Here is an 18,481-nt window from a genome sequence, read left to right on the forward strand (position 1 = left end):
AGTCTTCTCAAGCACTTAAATATATTAAATGAAATTCTTTACAAGACATATTTCATGAATTCTGTTATCAAAATGAAGAGTTTGCCCTGTAACTCACACAGAGGTGAGATGGTTATCAAAAGGTAATTGTTTACAGAGTTTTGTTGCATTTTGGGACATTATTGTTTCATTTCTAGCTCACAACAATCTTGGCCAACAGATGGTTGCAGCTAAATGTGATATATTTTATTTATCAGATATATTTGATAAAATTAATTTGTTTAACCCTTTCGTTACTGTATTTATTTTGGGATGCATTGTGTTTCTTTCAATTACTTTAAATATAACAAAGACTTTAGTAAAATAACTTACTTATCATTAAGCTAGTGTTATGAACATAAATTGTGACTTATAAAAACAAGACATTTGTACTCAGAGCCAGAGCCGGTTTCAGCTGGGTTGGTAACGAAAGAGTTAATAAACAGCTTCAAGGAGAAAGCTCAGGTCTCATATCCTCCAAAGGAGCTATTAATGCTTTTTCTAGGGAAAGTACTTCTTTAGAAAATGAATATTGTAAATTGTGTATTATTAGTTTCTTAGTTTGGAATCAATTAACAGTAATCTGCATGTTGTTGATATGCAAGCTCAGTTTAGTGACCTACTGAAGTTAAATAAACCACGTTGGGTGACACTTCCTTTTGAAGTTAATGTTGCTGATATAGATATGTTTGCAGGAGAAGCTCATTGAATTGCAGAATGATGAAATATCTCAGGCAAGATTTAAAGATGAGGAACATAACATATGGAAAAGTAATGACACTACTACAAAGTATCTATTACCCTGGGAGAAAGTGCAGTTGTCCTTTACTGCTTTTCTTTCATCTTACCTTGTTGAGTCTGGTTTCAGCTGTGTCACTAACTTACTTTCGACTTGACATTGTAGAAAGAGGTGATCTTTGATTATCATTGACATTGGTGGAGCCAAATATTGCAAAACTAGAAGAGCAGTATCAACCACAAGGCTCGCATTAAATAAAGTAGCACTAAAGTACTGTCTTCTTTTAATAAATATGTCCATGTTTATTTATGACTCATTTTATTTGTAAACATTCATTTTCCATAGAATTTAGTTGTTATAAAATAGGAATCAAAGGGATCCACAGGTAAAAAGTGGTCGAGAAACCCTGTTCTAGGGCCTTCGTTTCTCTTCATTCCATGTCATAACTGTAGCTTCCATGTATATCAGTTTAGCTTTCATGATGTTTTGTTTGTTCATTGAAGTCATGAGCCATGATAAAGGGGTAACTGACATCCGTTATTTAGATAATTTAAAAAAGGTCTTAAATAATTGGTTCTTTTGTTCATCTGTCAGTCTTGGTTGTGGTGTGTACGCAGAGATCACTGTTGCTGTTGCTTTGCTTATGACAACTAATCTATACTTAATTAGTCTGTCACTTTCTCTGAATATTTAATTTTCTGCCAACAATTTGTCTACCCTATTTACTCTTGCAGCCTTAACAAGGTGTAACTCTGTATATGCAAATAGAGCTTTCAACTATATTTGATTGTTGTTTCTACACATTTTTCCTTTTTTTTAAAGCTAGGTGCCCTTCTTATCACAAACCACTTTCGCATGGATTGAGTGCATTTTATCATGCCATCCTCATAAGAGAGGCTTTCTAACCAAAATAAAAACATCCCATCTACACTTAGTTTTTATTTAGAATTATTGCCTTCCAGTATATAGTTGTTATTTAGAGTTATTGCTTTCCTGTATAGTTTGCTTTCATTTCAGCTTACTGAGTCCACATGTTTTCATGTAGAATTTTATTCATATGTAATTCTCTTCCCGTGAGGTTTGTCTTCTCTACAACCTGCCAAGTTTGTGTTTCCCTGTGTAGAATTTTATTCAGAGTTCTATTTTGAACAGTTGCCAGAGAGTTGTGACCTAGATAGATTGCTTTCATTACAGCTGTAGAACCACATTTAACGACTGCTCAGAAGGGCACTAACATTGTAGTATCATACCATTTGTAGCTCTTTCTATTTAGGTTAGAGGCTTGTAAATGATACTGTCTGTATGGTATTGAAAGGGAAGGAATTGGCAAAAGCTGTTTCAGTGACATTCTATAAGAAGAGTTGCTAAGAAGCTGAGCAAAGCGACTTCATCTTGGTCAGGATAGTCTGAGTAATGCAGTCACACTTGTCTTGATTTGGACCTCTGCCACAGTTCATTTATATCACATACTCACACACACAATTGATGTTATTGCTGGTTAGTTGATATCTCTACTATAATGAAGAAAGCTGCTTAGTAATTAATTAGGAGCATACAACTGTTACTAAAAGAAAGCAATTATTAGTCTACACTGTCTAGTATGATATAATGCTATTATTTTGAATGGATGATTTTAAGTGATGCGTAAAACAATGTTTTTAGACTGATAAATGTTTCCTCAATTGAAAACAGTTAACAACATTTGAGTATTTACTATTCTTTTAATTATTCTTAATGAAGCATATAAAGAAGATACTTAATAATTCATTTCAAGAAGTCTTGTACAGTTAAATCCAGAGCTAATTTCTGTTTTTTCTTTGCATTCTTTTAGATATTATCTAATAACATTTCTAAAGAATTATTAATTTGCACTGAATTTTTATTTTCCTTAACTCCAATGTGACCAACATAGCAGAATTATAAGTGCTACATAAAGTGAATATTTAATAACTGTGAGAGCAATTGCTTTTCGAAATCTATATTCCTTTGGAATAAAATATGGAATAAAGGTGATGATAGTTGTTATAATAAATGCTATGAAAAAGTACACCTTTAAACTGTCAACATATCTTTGTAATACAGTTATGGTTGAACATGTGATATGTGGTTTGAATTTAAAAGGCAAATATAAATTGGTGTCAGGTATTATAGGCACATCTTGTTTGTTATATCCAGTATCACAACCAAACTCCCTTAAAATATTCCAGTAGTTTAAAGCTGAAAGTAACACAAATGAATGAAAGTCAAAAGCAATTAATATGATATCATAATATACTTCTTGCAAGAGAGATGGTGAAGATTTCTTGTCTCTTTCAACAAGATTATTTTCTGCCATCTTTGGTAGACGAAATTTTTTCTAAAATGATCTTTAAAGTGACATCATGACATCACAAGTGTCTACTGAGGTCATAATCATCATCATCATCATCATCATCGTTTAACGTCCGTTTTCCGCGCTAGCACGGGTTGTGTATAAAATTCTTCTTGTCTTCACAACAGATGTAGATTAGTTGCTTAAGAGTAATTTGTATAACTATACCTTAGCTAGTGTAATTATCTATTAAACAGGACCAATATTGCCCATGTGGTGCATAGACTTCTTGTGGATTATTTAATATCAGCATAAGTTAGTTGTAGCCATGTATTAATTTAAGAAACTATGAGTTACATGAAAGTGTTGTGGATTAGCTAACAGTGTTATGAATTAAGATACAGCTGTGAATTATTCAAAATCTCTATAAAAACATTTGAAATTGAAGATTAGCTGGTGCAGCTATTCATTGTTGACTAGCAACAAGCAACTATTATAGAACTAACTTCAGTTTCTACTGCAAATATTTATTGTGTATATAATGAAGTCAGATTGGATCTTTTTGGTTTGAATGGCAGTTTTTTCTAGCGGTGTCATATGAAATTGTCACCCATAATTATGACCCTAGTATCAATCTATTGCATTTCGATCTGTTTTAGGGTTAGGGTTAGTTAGGGGTAGGGGTGGGGGGACAGGTATCTTTTTTCCTTCAGAAAGGTAAATAAACCCAATCTGTTTCTTAAACGAGGGACATATTCATACGGCACAGAATGGTTTTTTTTACCTCAATAGACATCAGTGATTGGTTGAAATTGCATAAATTGAAGAAAAAAAACAACAAATATCTTACAAACTATAGAATTTTCTCAATAAAGCCAAGAGAAAAAGATGTTTTATAAACACATTCTACCAGTATACGAAGTTTAAAATTTTTTAGTTACCTAGAAATTATGTTAAAAACTGCCGTTCAAACCGAAAAGATCAGTCACATTTGCTTATCTCAGTAAATTTATCTGAAAATTGTTTGTCTTATTTTTTTCGATTATAGTGTAACTTGAGAACAGACGTTAAAAGATTTAGTTCTTTCTGAGTTGCATTACCATTCTCAGATAAAAGAAATGTCATAGTTACTGTTCAACAGCAAAATTCTAACCGTTTCACAAAAAAAAGACCATCCAGTTGATTAGTAACACAACAGCCATTTATATATAAACATGTTGGCTTTTTGTAATTCTTCAGTGATTTCTCTTAATTAGCAACCTGTGTACAACTTGATAGAATTGATTCATTTTGTTGCCTTAACTCTTTCGTTACTGTATTTATTTTGAGATGGTCTGTGTTTCTTTCAATTGCTTTAAATATAATAAAGAATTTAGTAAAGTAACTTAGTCATAATTAAGCTAGTGTTAGGAACATAAATTGTGACTAAGTTTTGGTGGAAGATTTTAATACAAAACTTATGAAAACAAGACATTTGTATTCAGAGCCAGAGCTGGATTCAGCCGGATTGGTAACAAAAGGGTTAAACATATTTCATCAAAATAAACATCCATAAAATTAGATAAACCATGAGCACTAATCTATTCCTTATATGAAATAGAATTACTGACCTTTTTTTTTTTCCATTTAATTTTGAAAATAATGAAAAATTTAGCAAAATAACTTCTGACATTGTTAAGCTGGTGTTTAGAGAATGAATTAACATGAAATTTTGATGGAAGATTTAATTTAGGTTAGTTTAAAAAAAAGTTTATATCATGGAATCAAGAATAGTTTTTAGGTAGGTTGGTATCAAAAGGGTCAATAATCATAAGAACACATCTACAAATGTAGTGGGAGGAAAATTTAGTTGACCTTGATTCGAAAAGTTAACAATCAGAACATATACAACAATATAATAATTTTACTAATAAATTTAGATAGAAAAAAAGGTCACAGCATTTTGGTAACCATTTACTTTTACTTTAGAAAAATATCTAATTTTTCCTTTTATATGCTACAAGTCCTATGAAGTTTATCAATTTGGGCACTCTATTCTAATCAGACATTCATATATGATTAAAAAGAAAAAAAAACAACAACAAAGTCAAGATAAGCACCAAATCTCTTATTTTCTAATCTTTTCATTTTTATCATGTTCATTCACTACTTTGCATTCTAATGTGTTACTGCTGCTTTCTCTTTAACTTTAATATGATCCTGTTCTCTTTGATATTAATATTAGCACCGTCTGAACGTGGCAGATACTAGCGTCGCCTGACTGGCATCCGTGTCGGTGACACGTAAAAGCACCAACCGATCGTGGCCGTTTGCCAGCCTGCTCTGGCTCCTGTGCCAGTGGCAAGTAAAAAAAAAATACCCACTAAACTCACGGAGTGGTTGGCGTTAGGAAGGGCATCCAGCTGTAGAAACACTGCCAGATCAGACTAGAGCCTGGTGCAGCCTCCATGGCTTACCAGACCCCAGTCGAACCGTCCAACCCATGCTAGCATGGAAAACGGACGTTAAATAATGATGATTTCTTCTCTTGAAGTTTGCAATGTGACAGAATTGTTAGTATGCCGGACAAAATGCTTAGTGACATTTCATTCATCTTTATGTTCTGAGTTCAAATTCTGCTGAGGTTGACTTTACCTTTCATCCTTTCAGTGTTGATAAAATAAGTACCTGTTAAACACTGGGATCGATGTAATTGACTGACCCCCACTTCAAAATTGCTGGCCGTGTGCCAAAATTTGGAACTAGTATTTCTTCTCTCTCATAGAAGTTTAGGGCTTGTTTGCTGTTCTCTTTAATATTAATATTTCTTCTCTCTCATGGAAGTTTGGTGCTTGCTTGCAATGCACCCACCCAATCCTATCCCATCACCCATACCGGGAGTCCTTTCTACTTTGCCCTGATTAATAAAAGTCTCAACTCCCAACCTCTGTGACTGTATACCACAGAGATCATAGGCGGCGAGATGGCAGAAACGTTAGCACGCTGGGTGATATGCTTAGTGTTATTTTGTCTGCCGCTACGTTCTGAGTTCAAATTCCGTCGAGGTCGACTTTGCCTTTCATCCTTTCGGGGTCGATTAAATAAGTACCAGTTATGCACTGGGGTCGATATAATCGACTTAATCTGTTTGTTTATCCTTGTTTGTCCCCTCTGTGTTTAGCCCCATGTGGGCAATAAAGAAGTAAGAGATACCTCATAGACCAGATGAAGGTATCCCCACTGTGCCCCTCTATATCAGTATCCTGCCAATGACACTAATAAAAAGATGCATAACATTGATAATGTTAATGGCATTAGGAATACTTACTGCTTATTGAGTGTTGAAGAATGAATAAATTATTGGGAAGATAAATAGAGTCAGATGTGTAAATCTACCAACTGCTGGCAAACTGTTGCACAACTTTTTGTATCCCTCAAAAGTTCAGATGTCATCAAACAGTAATGAACTAACATTCAAACAGCCTTTGCCCTCTTTCTGCAGGTTTCAAATCTTTGGGGCTGCAACCATCAATGTAGATGTGATAAAAGATATGAGTGAATGTGCAGAAGGGGTGAGATGGAAAGGATCTTCAACCAAACTCCTCACTGGTTAGAGACAACAATACAAGCTGTTATAGGTGACAATAAGTGTGGAGTAGGCATGCTGTTAACTGAGAAATAGACGGAGAAGGTAATTAAAGTTGTTAGGTTGTGCAATAGGATAATTAAGATGAAACTAGTTACAAGCAGCTCAATAGCAGCATTTATCTCTCATATGCCTCACAGGTAGAAGGATTGTTTTGATGAGACCCTTCAGCAGACTACCTCAATGACAATTGACAGCAACTTCACTACTGTGGTTGGTGACTTCAGTGGACTTGTTGACAAACACAATAGTGACCTCTGTGGACATACATGGCATGATTCATGAATGGAGGGTGTAAAGTTCATGAAAGTCTGTAATATAACTAATCTCACGATTTGCAACGCACACTTTAAAAAACCAGCCAACCACCTCATCGCTTACCAATCTGGCAAGTACCCAAGTCAAATAGATTTTATTCACACCAGGAAATGGGATAGAAGGATTATTGTAAATACCAAAACTTTTCCTAGCAAAGGATACACTTAACAGCATAGATTAGTGGTTAGTGAATTCAGAATCAGAGCTAGGCAGGCAAAAATGAAAAATGACATGGAGAACAAACATTTAGAAACTAAAAGATCCAGCAATTACAAATAAGCTTTGACTAGAGAAGAAAATATAGATACCTGTAGCAACTGGGAATTTCTACAAAATAACATACTTAGGGTTACAGATCAAATATGTGGCTGGAGAAAAGCCCCAGTCAAACTGAAATTGATATGCTGGTGGAATAATAAGGTTGATAGAGCAGTTAAGCTTAGATACAAGCTTGGAAAACCTGAAAGTGGGTAGTAGAGGGTATTACAAATTTGGGCACTCTATTCTAATCAGACATTCATATATGATTAAAAAACAACAACAACAAAAAAGTCAAGATAAGCACCAAATCTCTATTTTCTAATCTTTTCATTTTTTAAATTTGTCTAGAAGGGTAGCTAAGTAACAACTTTACTTGACTAAGAGTAAGATAAAAAGGAAGATATAAAAGTACACTGCAAAGTTTACAAATATGACAATATGTGTGGTTGGATAATGTACAACTGATATTCTGGTTAATGCGGTATTGTGACTTAGACCCAATGATGATTGTAGTGTTGGTAATATAGAGATAGATGTTGTATCAAGGGTGCCTGTTTGTGTTGGGCTGGGTACTATGAAGTGTCCTATTAAGAAGTTGCTGAGGTTATATAATATCTGGTACAGTAAATCAGCTGATCACAGTCATTTCATTAGCAGATTATATAGGTGTCATATATTTTCTGCATCAAGGTAATTTTGGATTACACAAGTATCATCATCATCATCCCACGACATCACCACCACTACACCAACAACAACAACAACACACCACCACTACCATAACTATCAACATTATCACAAACTTCTACACTGTTCAACTTTCTAGAAAAAGTAGCCAAATTCCCTTGAAATCACCTCAAATTGTCCTACTATCTTTTATTTGTTTCAGTCATGTGACTGGCCATGAAATCTGGCTTTGTGCAGCTCCCGGCAAACAGTTTTTGTGGAATCTGGGTTCTCAAGGTGGTCATTAAGCTCTGTAGTCATTTTGGGAGCTGTACTTTTGTGATCCTTTCTAACAATTCACATAAGAGTCTGACAGTCCCTATCTAAAAATTTTGGTTTTCTTCTGAAGTTTTGTTTCGATGAGGAGGTTTTTCCCTCTTTCTCAAAGGCTGTCATTACTTTCGAGACAGTACTTTTTGATACACCAAACATTTTGGCTCTTTTTGTTATGCTAACACCTGCCATACGAGCACCAACAATTTGACCTCTTTGAAAGTCCAATAGATCTGTCATTTTAATTAATTTTAATTACCTTTTTCTGATGATATCTGAAAAGAAACAGAAATTTAAGCAAAGCATATTAAGCAACACTAATAATAAATCAAAAAACATAAAAATAAACAAGCTTTTGACAGTTTTATAGATATTTCAAAATTATGGTGCTATGATGCTAGGTGTTTCCATTATTTTGTCCAACTCCTGTATATATACACATCTATCTTATTGTATGTTGTAACAAGGGACTCTCTTGGACATGAACGGGTTTCAATTGGTATGTGTTTGAGATGTAATAAAGTGAATTTTGATGGTTATGGATTGCACTTACTTGGTTGTTGTTTTTTGATTGTAATTAAAGAGGTGGAGGTATGCTCCTCTTCAGCTGTACTAAGTGGCTGCACTTATGGAAAGAGTTGCTGTGGGTATTGGAGGACCTTTGCCACTCACTGAAAGAGGGAGTCGGGACATATGTGTAGCTATGAACTACTTTACAAAATGGCCAGAATTCTATGCTATCCCCAATCAAGAAGCTATGACTATTCCACAAGTGTTGATGGACCAGTTCTCCTGCTGGTTTGGGATGCCACAGGAGCAACATTCCGACCAGGGTAGGAACTTTGAATCAGCTGTTTCAGGTGTGTTGTAAGTTGTTGGGGATTAAGAAGACCAGGGCAACCCCATTGAATCCACAGTTGGAAGGGATGGTTAAGAAGTTTAATTGGACACTAGGACAAGAACTAGCCAAGTAGTGTGTGGAAGGACAGTTGAAATGAGATCTGAATTTAGCTGCTATGAGGTGAGACGCCTGGTTGATGTGTTGAGGAGGAGACCACCAAGTGAAGTACTGCCTAGTAAAACTTCCAGCTATGTGAAACATCTGCAAGAGACACAACAGTGGAAATGGATCTAAGTGGGATGCAACAGTGTCCTCAAAAGCAATAAAGGAAAGAAGCCCCTATAAGTTAAGGATTCTTTCCTGTATGATTAATGCAAGCTTAAAGACTGATTAGTTATAATTGTTGTAAACTTTTGCTGGGTTGACAAAGGTCTAGGGTAGTGTTGCAAAAGAGAAATAATGTTGATCACATGACTAATTTGAAGCATACTGCATGTTTTTCTTTGCAGTTTCTTAGCCACTAATTTGACTGTTGTAGCCGTGTTGGTATCAGGAGACGAGCAGCGAGCTGGCAGAAACGTTAGCACACCGGGCGAAATGCTTAGCAGTATTTCGTCTGCCACTACGTTCTGAGTTCAAATTCCGCCGAGGTCAACTTTGCCTTTCATCCTTTCGGGGTCGATTAAATAAGTACCAGTTACACATCGGGGTCGATGTAATTGACTTAATCCGTTTGTCTGTCCTTGTTTGTTCCCTCTGTGTGTAGCCCCAGGAGACCAAATTATTTAAAATTATTTTCTAATAAAAAATAACTCTTAGTCATTATTACTTTTCTGTACATCTCAATACTTCATCTAGTGTACTTAGAATTGTCTTAACCAATTCTTAAAATCCTTTTTCAGTATACCTGTTCTAGTAGTAATTTTTCATAGAGTATATACCATTAGTTATTTGTAATGCTAGAGCCATCTTTCCTGCATACATATATCTATCTTTGTTTCTGATGACATATCGCTTTCTTACATTTTCATTCAACTTTTTGTAACCTTCTGGTAAGTCCAATGTATATGGATGATGTCTATGTGCAAAGAACGAAGAGTAGTAACATCTAATGCAAACATTTATGATTAGAAGAGTTGGCAGGTAAGTTACCTACATTAATGCACACCAGAACTGACAGAATGTAGGTTGGAGACAACCCTATATACACTTATTAGCCATTTCCTATTTTAATAGTGAGAAATGAAGGAAACCTATTGTTAAAATCTTTGCTGATGTCTACAAAAAGAAGACGTTGCTAAAAGCAGGTTACATAGGTGATAGATTAAGTCTACCAAACACATCCCATGCTTAAGAAGATGCTTTCAAATAGTTACTCAGTTTTTAGGATGGATGAAAGATGAAATATGCTTTTGCTAAAGGTAGTCAGTGAAGAATTGGCATACCTCTGTCTATTTAACTGCTCTTTCTATACTACAATGGCCTCTACTCTCTGGAGTTGGCTAGTCTCACGCTATTTCCTATCAGACCTACTTAACCCTTTCATTACCAACCCGGCTGGAACCGCCTCTGGTTCTGTAGTACAAATATTTTGTTTTCATAAGTTTTGAATTAAAATCTTCCACCAAACCTAAGTCACAATTTATGTTCCTAACACTAGCTGAATGATAACTAAGTTATTTTGCTAAATTCCTTGTTATATTTAAAGTAATTGAAAGAAACACAGAGCATCTCAAAATAAATACAGGAATGAAAGGGTTAATCACTGATTGTGACTGCCTTCCATCATTGACTTGAAGTTGTTCATGAGGAACAAGTGTCTGATGTGGTTGCCTAACCTGCTAGCAGTATCATACAAATCTTAAAGGATACATTGGATAATATTGTCCTGGATATTCTAGTTGAAAAGACTGGGATATCAGATCATATGTATACTTAGTTAGGGCTTAGCTGGGGCTAAACAGTAACCTCAGTTGTTTAAAAGGCTTGTGAAAATTTTGAGCATAACACTTTCCTCCAAACCAATCCATTCAAAAAAAAAAAAAAAAAAACCCTGTGAAGTAGAGTTTGTGTGGACGAGTTTGAAGATAATGTTATTTAATCCCAAATCAACCCTAATTGAGCAGACTTGTAATCAAAAGTATTCTATCTTTAATCCTCCTGTCTGTGTGTATCTAGTATCAATCCAATGTGTCCTCCTTTTCTTAAGATGGTAATGAACGATCTAAGTGAAAATTAGTGGCTATTTAACTTCCATTGTTGGTTTGTTGCTTATAAAGAAGAAACCAAATGTTCCAGCTAGTGATTAAGTGAGAATACGAGCTAATGCAAACAATTCAAGATGACAAATTCTTAAGCTTCTTTGCAAGCCAGTATTGTTGGCACAATAAATGTACAAGAACAGAGTTGTTAGTTGTGTGCTTTGAAGCTACAATAAGTTCAGAAGAAAGTGATGTAATATAGATGTCCTTTAATTTGGCCAAAAAATAGTTGAACAACTATTGAAAGCATCCAAAAAAACAATTTAGAGAAATGAAAACTGGGACTTGGAGCCATAGTATCTGAAAATAGTTTGGGCCCAGGGTAGCTGTGACTGAGCAGACCTAGCTAGACCAGATTTTTTTTTTTTTGCAAGGAACTAAAAGACATTATCTAACATGTCTTTTTCTAAGATGATAGGAGCGAATTTCAAGGGAAATTAGCTGCTATTTCTATTAGGTTAAGAAACCACATAGAGGTTCGTTCATTGCTTCATAGAAAGGAAAGTCTTTATTACTGTTGCAAGTGGATTCTACATCATAGATATTAATTACCTTTAGAGTATAGGCTGGCAGCAGTGATGTAGGATTAACATGTAAAATAGGGAATAATTTTTTTTTTTTTACCACAGTTTATGTATGTTTATTTAAACCTCGAAAAAGATTATTCTTTCAGTAATTGCTTCAAAACATGAATTCAGATCAAAACTTAATTTTTTTCAGAAAAATGAAGAATCAGAAACTTTTACCAGTATCACATCATCTAATACACAACCAAAGAAATGCCTACCAAGGATTTTAACTCTTAATGTTGATATGATTGCCAATAAGTTCTGGACTGAATATTCTTATCTTCTTGAAAGATAATATTTCTTGTTTTTTATATATAAATAATTCTTAAAAATTAATGGTAGTGACTTACAATTGCCAACGATTTATTTTCTTTTCAAAATAAAGAATATTTCCATTTCATTCCTTAAATCTGTTCAGTAAATTATATTTTGTAATAAGTATTGTAACTTCTGTATTTTTTTAAATTTCTATTTCAAAATTTTTTTTCTTTACTTAGGTACAAGCCTCAATTCATAGAGGAAAAGTAAAGTTGATAAAATTTTACTCCAATATATTGCTGATATTTATTTTAACTCTGCAGAGATGAAAAATAAAATAAAATCCACAATTATTTCAAACAAATTTTAAATTTAAGTCATAATACTTATTTTTTAATGATATGGAGCATTGCAACATCATCAATTTCTTGATATTATGCACCATCACTACATTTGCAAACCAGTATCATCATCATCATCATTGTTTAACGTCCGCTTTCCATGCTAGCATGGGTTGGACGATTTTGATTGAGGGCTGGCGAGCCAGATGGCTGCACCAGGCTCCAATCTTGATCTGGCAGAGTTTCTACAGCTGGATGCCCTTCCTAACGCCAATCACTCTGAGAGTGTAGTGGGTACTTTTTATGTGCCACCGGCACGGGGGCCAGTCAGGTGGCACTGGCAACGACCTCGCTCAAATCTTTTTACACGTGCCACCGGCACAGGTGCCAGTAAAGCAACGTTGGTAACGATCACGCTCGAATGATGCCCTTTTACGTGTCACGGTTATGTAAGCCAGTTGGCTGCTCTGGCAACGATCATGCTCGGATGGTGCTCTTGGCACCCTACTAGCACAAGCATAAATGCCAGTAAGGCGACTGGCACTTATGCTTTGCTAGTAGGGTGCCAAGAGCACCATCCGAGCGTGATCATTGCCAGAGCAGCCAACTGGCTTCCGTACCTGTGGCACGTAAAAGGGCACCAATAATTGTTATTAAGGAAGATTGTTGAGCATAAAGACCCAGGTTACTAATGACTTGATAAGTGATTATTTAGTCATTATCTTCTTGAGGGATGTAGTTCAGTAAAGCTCTAATCCGTTTTTTTTTTGTGCTGAATGTAGAGGAAGGAACAAAGCTTATGGACCCTTGTAGACATCCAAAACTGGTGAAATTGATGCTGTGGTAATATTTCTTTTAAGAGGGAAAGATATAAGCTGGAAAAACATTTTTGAGGGCCAATGTTATGGGGAGGAAGGATCAAGAATAAAAGTTAGGGATGCTGAGAACAGGTGGGAATGCACCAAGAGTGACATAATGTGGAGCGACAGGTGGGTCAGGGACGCCTGAGTGGTGAGAATACAATACAAGCTCTAAGCAGTAATAGATAAGCAGTAAAAGGAGACAGCATACCTGTTGGGCAGGGGCTAGAATGTGTCCATTAGTGAGGGTATGCCAATTAGTCAAATAACTTTTATTGGATGAGATCCAGGATGTCTTTGTGCATAACAGCAACACCATTTCAGATGTGGGAGCACTTCTCCATTGTGGTCCTCACTTAAGCCTTGTACAGTGTCAACAGCTGTTGCAGGCTGAAATATCTTCTGGCCCTAAAGAATAGGGTGAAGAGAGAACCTCAGTGTTAATGATCATTTCTATCAACTGTGAGGGCTGTAACTGGGTGCTGCTCATATTTAGTGAGATTGTGGCACAGTAATGTTTTCTGGATATGAGTAGTGTTTGAGTTTTTTTTTTTTTTTCACTGTTAAAAAAGACAGGTCAGCATGATTCCACTGGAGATTTTATAATATCCATTCATAGAACCATTGCAAGTTGGGTTTGTATAGATGATACATGGTTAAGGAAGGTCAGGAAGAAATGAAGGGTCATGCCATTTGCATAAGAGCGAGCGACATTGGCTGTATCAGCAAGTAGGTCATTGATATATAGAACAGAAAGTTGGACGAATGTGTACTCTGGGGAACATCAGTTGTCTGAGAATGGAGCAGAAAGAGTTCCATCAAAACATGCCATAATGGTACAATTTGATAGGAAGCTACCACTCTAAGAGATAAAAGATGGGTGAAGCTCATAGGCAGGAAGTTTTAATAAGAGATATGAATGTCAGACATGGTCAAAGGACTTGCTGATGTTTACAGCAAAAACATTGCTTTTGCCAAACTTTTCTACTGGTAAGTAGTAGGATAACTAGTAGATCTGGCTCTGTAGAAGCTGTACTGGTGGTCATCGAAGAAAGAGAAACATTTAAGGTGATTAAAGAACATTATTGTTTATGGCTATCACCATTAAGTTGGATATGTTAGAATGGAGAACAATAGTGTTGGCTAGGTCAGAGAAGTTGATTCATTAGGAATGGGACATGCTGAAGTATGCTTCCAAATGTCCAAGTATGTCCAACTTTAATTTTTATTTGTTAGGTGACTTTAGGCTTAGGGCCAGAAGGAACCAGATATGCAATCTAATATGGAAAAGGAGGCTATGGAAGCTCAAGGATCTTTCAAACAGGCAGGGATTTAGAGGTGTTCTTAATGAAGCCTTTGATGAGAAGGAAGAGATAAAGACATATGGAAGTTCCTACAGGACAATCTACTGAGGGCGACAGACCAAATCTGTGGTTGGAGCAAAGCTTCTGCCAGATCAAGGGTGACATGTTAATGGAACAGTGATGTTTACAGGGTCATAAAAGAGAAGATACAGGTCTGGAAAGAATGGAAAAGAGGCAGGTACCAAAGGACCATACTAGAAAGTTAAAAGGGAAGTTAGACGTCAGGTTTATCTAGCCAGGGGAGAAGCAGAAAAGAAGAAGTTTGCCAATGTCCTATAGCATGAAGATCAGAGACTTGAAGTGTTCCTGATTGCTTGATAGTGTGTCAGAGAGAATCAAGATAGTGTGTGCAGATAATGGTATAATGGTATGCTTGCACTTGCAGACAAGAAAGAGGTGTGGATGAGTTACTATGCAAGACTGTTGAATGTGAAGAATAAATGGGATAAAGGGAATCTCCCTCATGTGAACCCAACAGAAGGACCAGCTATACTAGTGGACAGCAGTATGGTAGATAAAATAATTTAAGACATGAAAACAGGAAAGTCCCTGGTCCATCTGGAATCATTGCTGAGATGCTTAAAATATCTGATTAGGTAGGATGTAGGCCAGTCACCTGCATAGTTAATCAGAACATTCAGGAAGGTGTAATATCCAGTAATTGGCTTAGTAGCATTATTGTTAGCTGTTACAAGGGTAAGGGAGATGCTTTAGATAGAAGCAATTACAGAGGCATCAAACCCATGGACTAGATAATGTAAATTACAGAGAAAGTTATAGCCCAATTAATTAGGAGCAGAATTAGGCTAGACGAAATACAGTTTGGCTTTGTCCTGGAAGTACAACTATTTTCATAGTCAGGCAACTGCAAGAGAAGTACTCAGCTAAGAATAAACCATTATACTTGGCATTCGTTGATCTAAAGAAAGCCTTCAGTAGAGTACCCCCACTGTGTGATATGGTGAGCTCTGAGGGGGCTAGAGGTAGATGAGTAGCTTGTGAAAGCTGTACAGGCCATGTACAAAGATAACTGTCAGAAAGGAGAGAGTTAACCACAAATACAGCAAAAAATTCAGTTTACAGGTAGGTTTCATCTAAGCTCTGTCCACACTCTCCTCTTTTTCATCATTGTCCTCCAGGCCAAAAAAAGAGGAATTCAAGACCGGCAACCTTTGGGAACTACTATATGCTGATGATCTTGCTCTCATAACAAATTCCGTATCAGAGCTAGAAAAGAAATTCCAGGTGTGGAAGCAAAACCTGGAATCTAAGGGCTTTAAGGTTAACTTAGCAAAAACTAAGGTAAGCAAGAAAATAGGCTGGACTTTATCCCCTTCAGGTAGGTGGCCTTGCTTGATTTGTAGGAAAGATGTAGGCAGGAACTCCATATGGTGTACCCTGTGTAAGCTATGGACACACAAGAGGTGCAGTGGAATAATAGAAAGGTTATCAGAGAAAGTAGTGTTCATATGTGGAAGATGCACAGGATTCATAAAAACTAAAATACTTGGGAAATTCATTCTCTCAAATGCCCTGATGGCTCATTAGAGGTAGTGGAGGAGGATGTACAGAGTGTAATAGCTACAATAATAGGATAGAGGAAACTCAGAGAGCTGTTACTGCTGTTGGTTATGAAAAGTTTCTCTGAGGGAAAGGAAGATTGTATGGTGCATGTATATAGACAGCAATTGTACATGGTAGTGAGACACGGGCCCTGAATGCAAGGGACATGCAAAGGTTAGAGACCCATATTCCATAGCAGAAGTTTTAAGACTGCTCCCCCTGGTGAAGAGGATTGCAAGAGCCATGTGGAAGTGCCCCCAGCACACTGTAAAGTGGTTGGCATTAGGAAGGGCTTCCAGCTGTGGAAACCATGCCAAATCAGTCTGGATCCTGGTACAGTTCTGGTCAAATCATCTAACCTATGCTAGCATGGAAAATAGACATTAAATGATAATGATGGTTTCAGAGCTGCTGTTCTTTGTGTTTCCTGCCATGATGCAGGTTCATCTAGTATCTGATAAAAATTTGTCTAGAAGTCTTTTGAAGATCTCCACATCTACACCTTGCAAATCTCTGAGTCTGTTTGACAGAAAGCTGAATAGTTGTGGACCGTTGAAACCCAGGCTTTTACAGTACTGGGTCCTTATTCTAGAAAGAAGCTTTGATACTCTGCAGTGCCATCCAGTTCAATGGTTGGTATAGCTTTCAATTCTGAAGTTGGGGGCTAAACTTTCCAGGATCTACCATAAGTCTATCATTGCATATATTTCACACCTCTCTAGGGAATAGAACTTCAGTTCCTTTAGCCTCTCAGAGTAGCTCATCTCTTGCACCAAGTTGATCTTCTTTGTGTAGTGGCACTGGATTGCCTTCAGTCCTGCCACCTATTTGATGCTCTGTAAGGACCACAGTTAGGCACAGTAATTCAGATGACTGAAAATGTAAGTTCTCCATAAGATAGTATGGTATCCTTTTCCTTGGTTCTAAATGTCGGTTCTCAGTCCAACTAATCACTTGCCTGTACAGTGTTGCCATCTTGGTAATATGCACATGGAATGTTGCACCATTACTTGTATGGATTTGTATTATTTCGAGATTTTGGCCATAAGCTATTTCATTCACTGTCAGTCAAATCCAATGACAGGAAGTGTTATGTAGACAACCAGAATGAGATGAATGAGCACAGCTATTTTGATTATGCTGGTGAGTTGGCAAAGCTGACAGGACATCCAGTAAGTTCTGGTGGTGGCTTTTTTGGCACATGTACAGAGAGGCAGAGAGACATTACAATTTATTAATTGAATATGACTGACAAACATTTTCCCTCTCCTCATACACATAAAAAAGAAATATGATCTTACACAAAACAGAGAGAATGAGAGAAACATGAAAATGTATTAAATTCCTCCAAATGCTATAATCATGTCCTCTCTTCATATATACATAAAGAAAACACACAAACAAAAACAGTGAGAGATGTAGCAATTGAGGTCATTCAATACATCTTGATGTACGAGGAGGTGCCCAAAGAAACCAGAATCTTGCAGTATTATTTTATTCACTTAGTTTTACATGTTTACACTTTAATTGCTTTCAAAGTATTCTCCATTTCAAGCAATGCATCAGTCCAGGCATGTTTTCCACTATCTCAAGCAGTGATGGAACTCTTGCAAAGTGGTACCTTTTAACACCTCCATCGTTTTTGTTGTTGTTTGTTCCTTCTTGAGTCATGCCTGGCTCATAAGGGCCGGTTTCCTGGTGTATAGGTTTCCCACACGGACGAGACGCCAGTCCGTCGCAGGAGGAAAGAGTGAGAGAAAGTTGTGGCAAAAGAGTCAGCAGAAGTTTCGCCATTACCTTCTGCCGGAGTCGTGTGGAGCTTAGGTGTTTCGCTCACAAACAGACACATCATCCGGTCTGAGATTCGAACCCACAATCCCTTGACCGCGAGTGCTGCTCTAACCATTAGGCCATGTGCCTCCACCCATCGTTTTTGCCTTCACCTCTTCCACATCTGCAAAACGTTTTTCATTTGAGGACTTTTTTTCATTGGGTTGAAGCAAAAAAGGTCCAGATCAACTTACAACTGTTCTTTCAGTTCACGACATGCATTCAGTCATGACTGCTTTGATCTTCCATAAGTAAGTGAGGCATAAATTTTGTTGCAACTCTTTGCATTCACAATTCCTTGGCAAGAGCTCCGGGACACACCA

At 36.6% G+C, this 18,481-nt stretch overlaps 1 protein-coding gene across 4 annotated transcripts in view; it reads left to right on the forward strand.

The window, feature by feature from the left end:
* LOC115222557 (probable tRNA(His) guanylyltransferase) overlaps positions 1-12,342 on the forward strand; it is a 36,834-nt gene extending 24,492 nt beyond the window's left edge. For all 4 annotated transcript variants that reach the window (XM_036511571.1, XM_029792830.2, XM_036511570.1 and 1 more), the window contains one exon: positions 12,094-12,342. In XM_036511571.1, the coding sequence (XP_036367464.1) occupies positions 12,094-12,237 (144 nt within the window). In that variant the 3' untranslated portion in view covers positions 12,238-12,342. The remainder of the gene's footprint in view (positions 1-12,093) is intronic.
* Positions 12,343-18,481: the final 6,139 nt, after the last annotated feature.

Source organism: Octopus sinensis, linkage group LG20 (genome assembly GCF_006345805.1).
Source record: "Octopus sinensis linkage group LG20, ASM634580v1, whole genome shotgun sequence".
In the NCBI taxonomy this organism is placed as follows: Eukaryota; Metazoa; Mollusca; class Cephalopoda; order Octopoda; family Octopodidae; genus Octopus; species Octopus sinensis.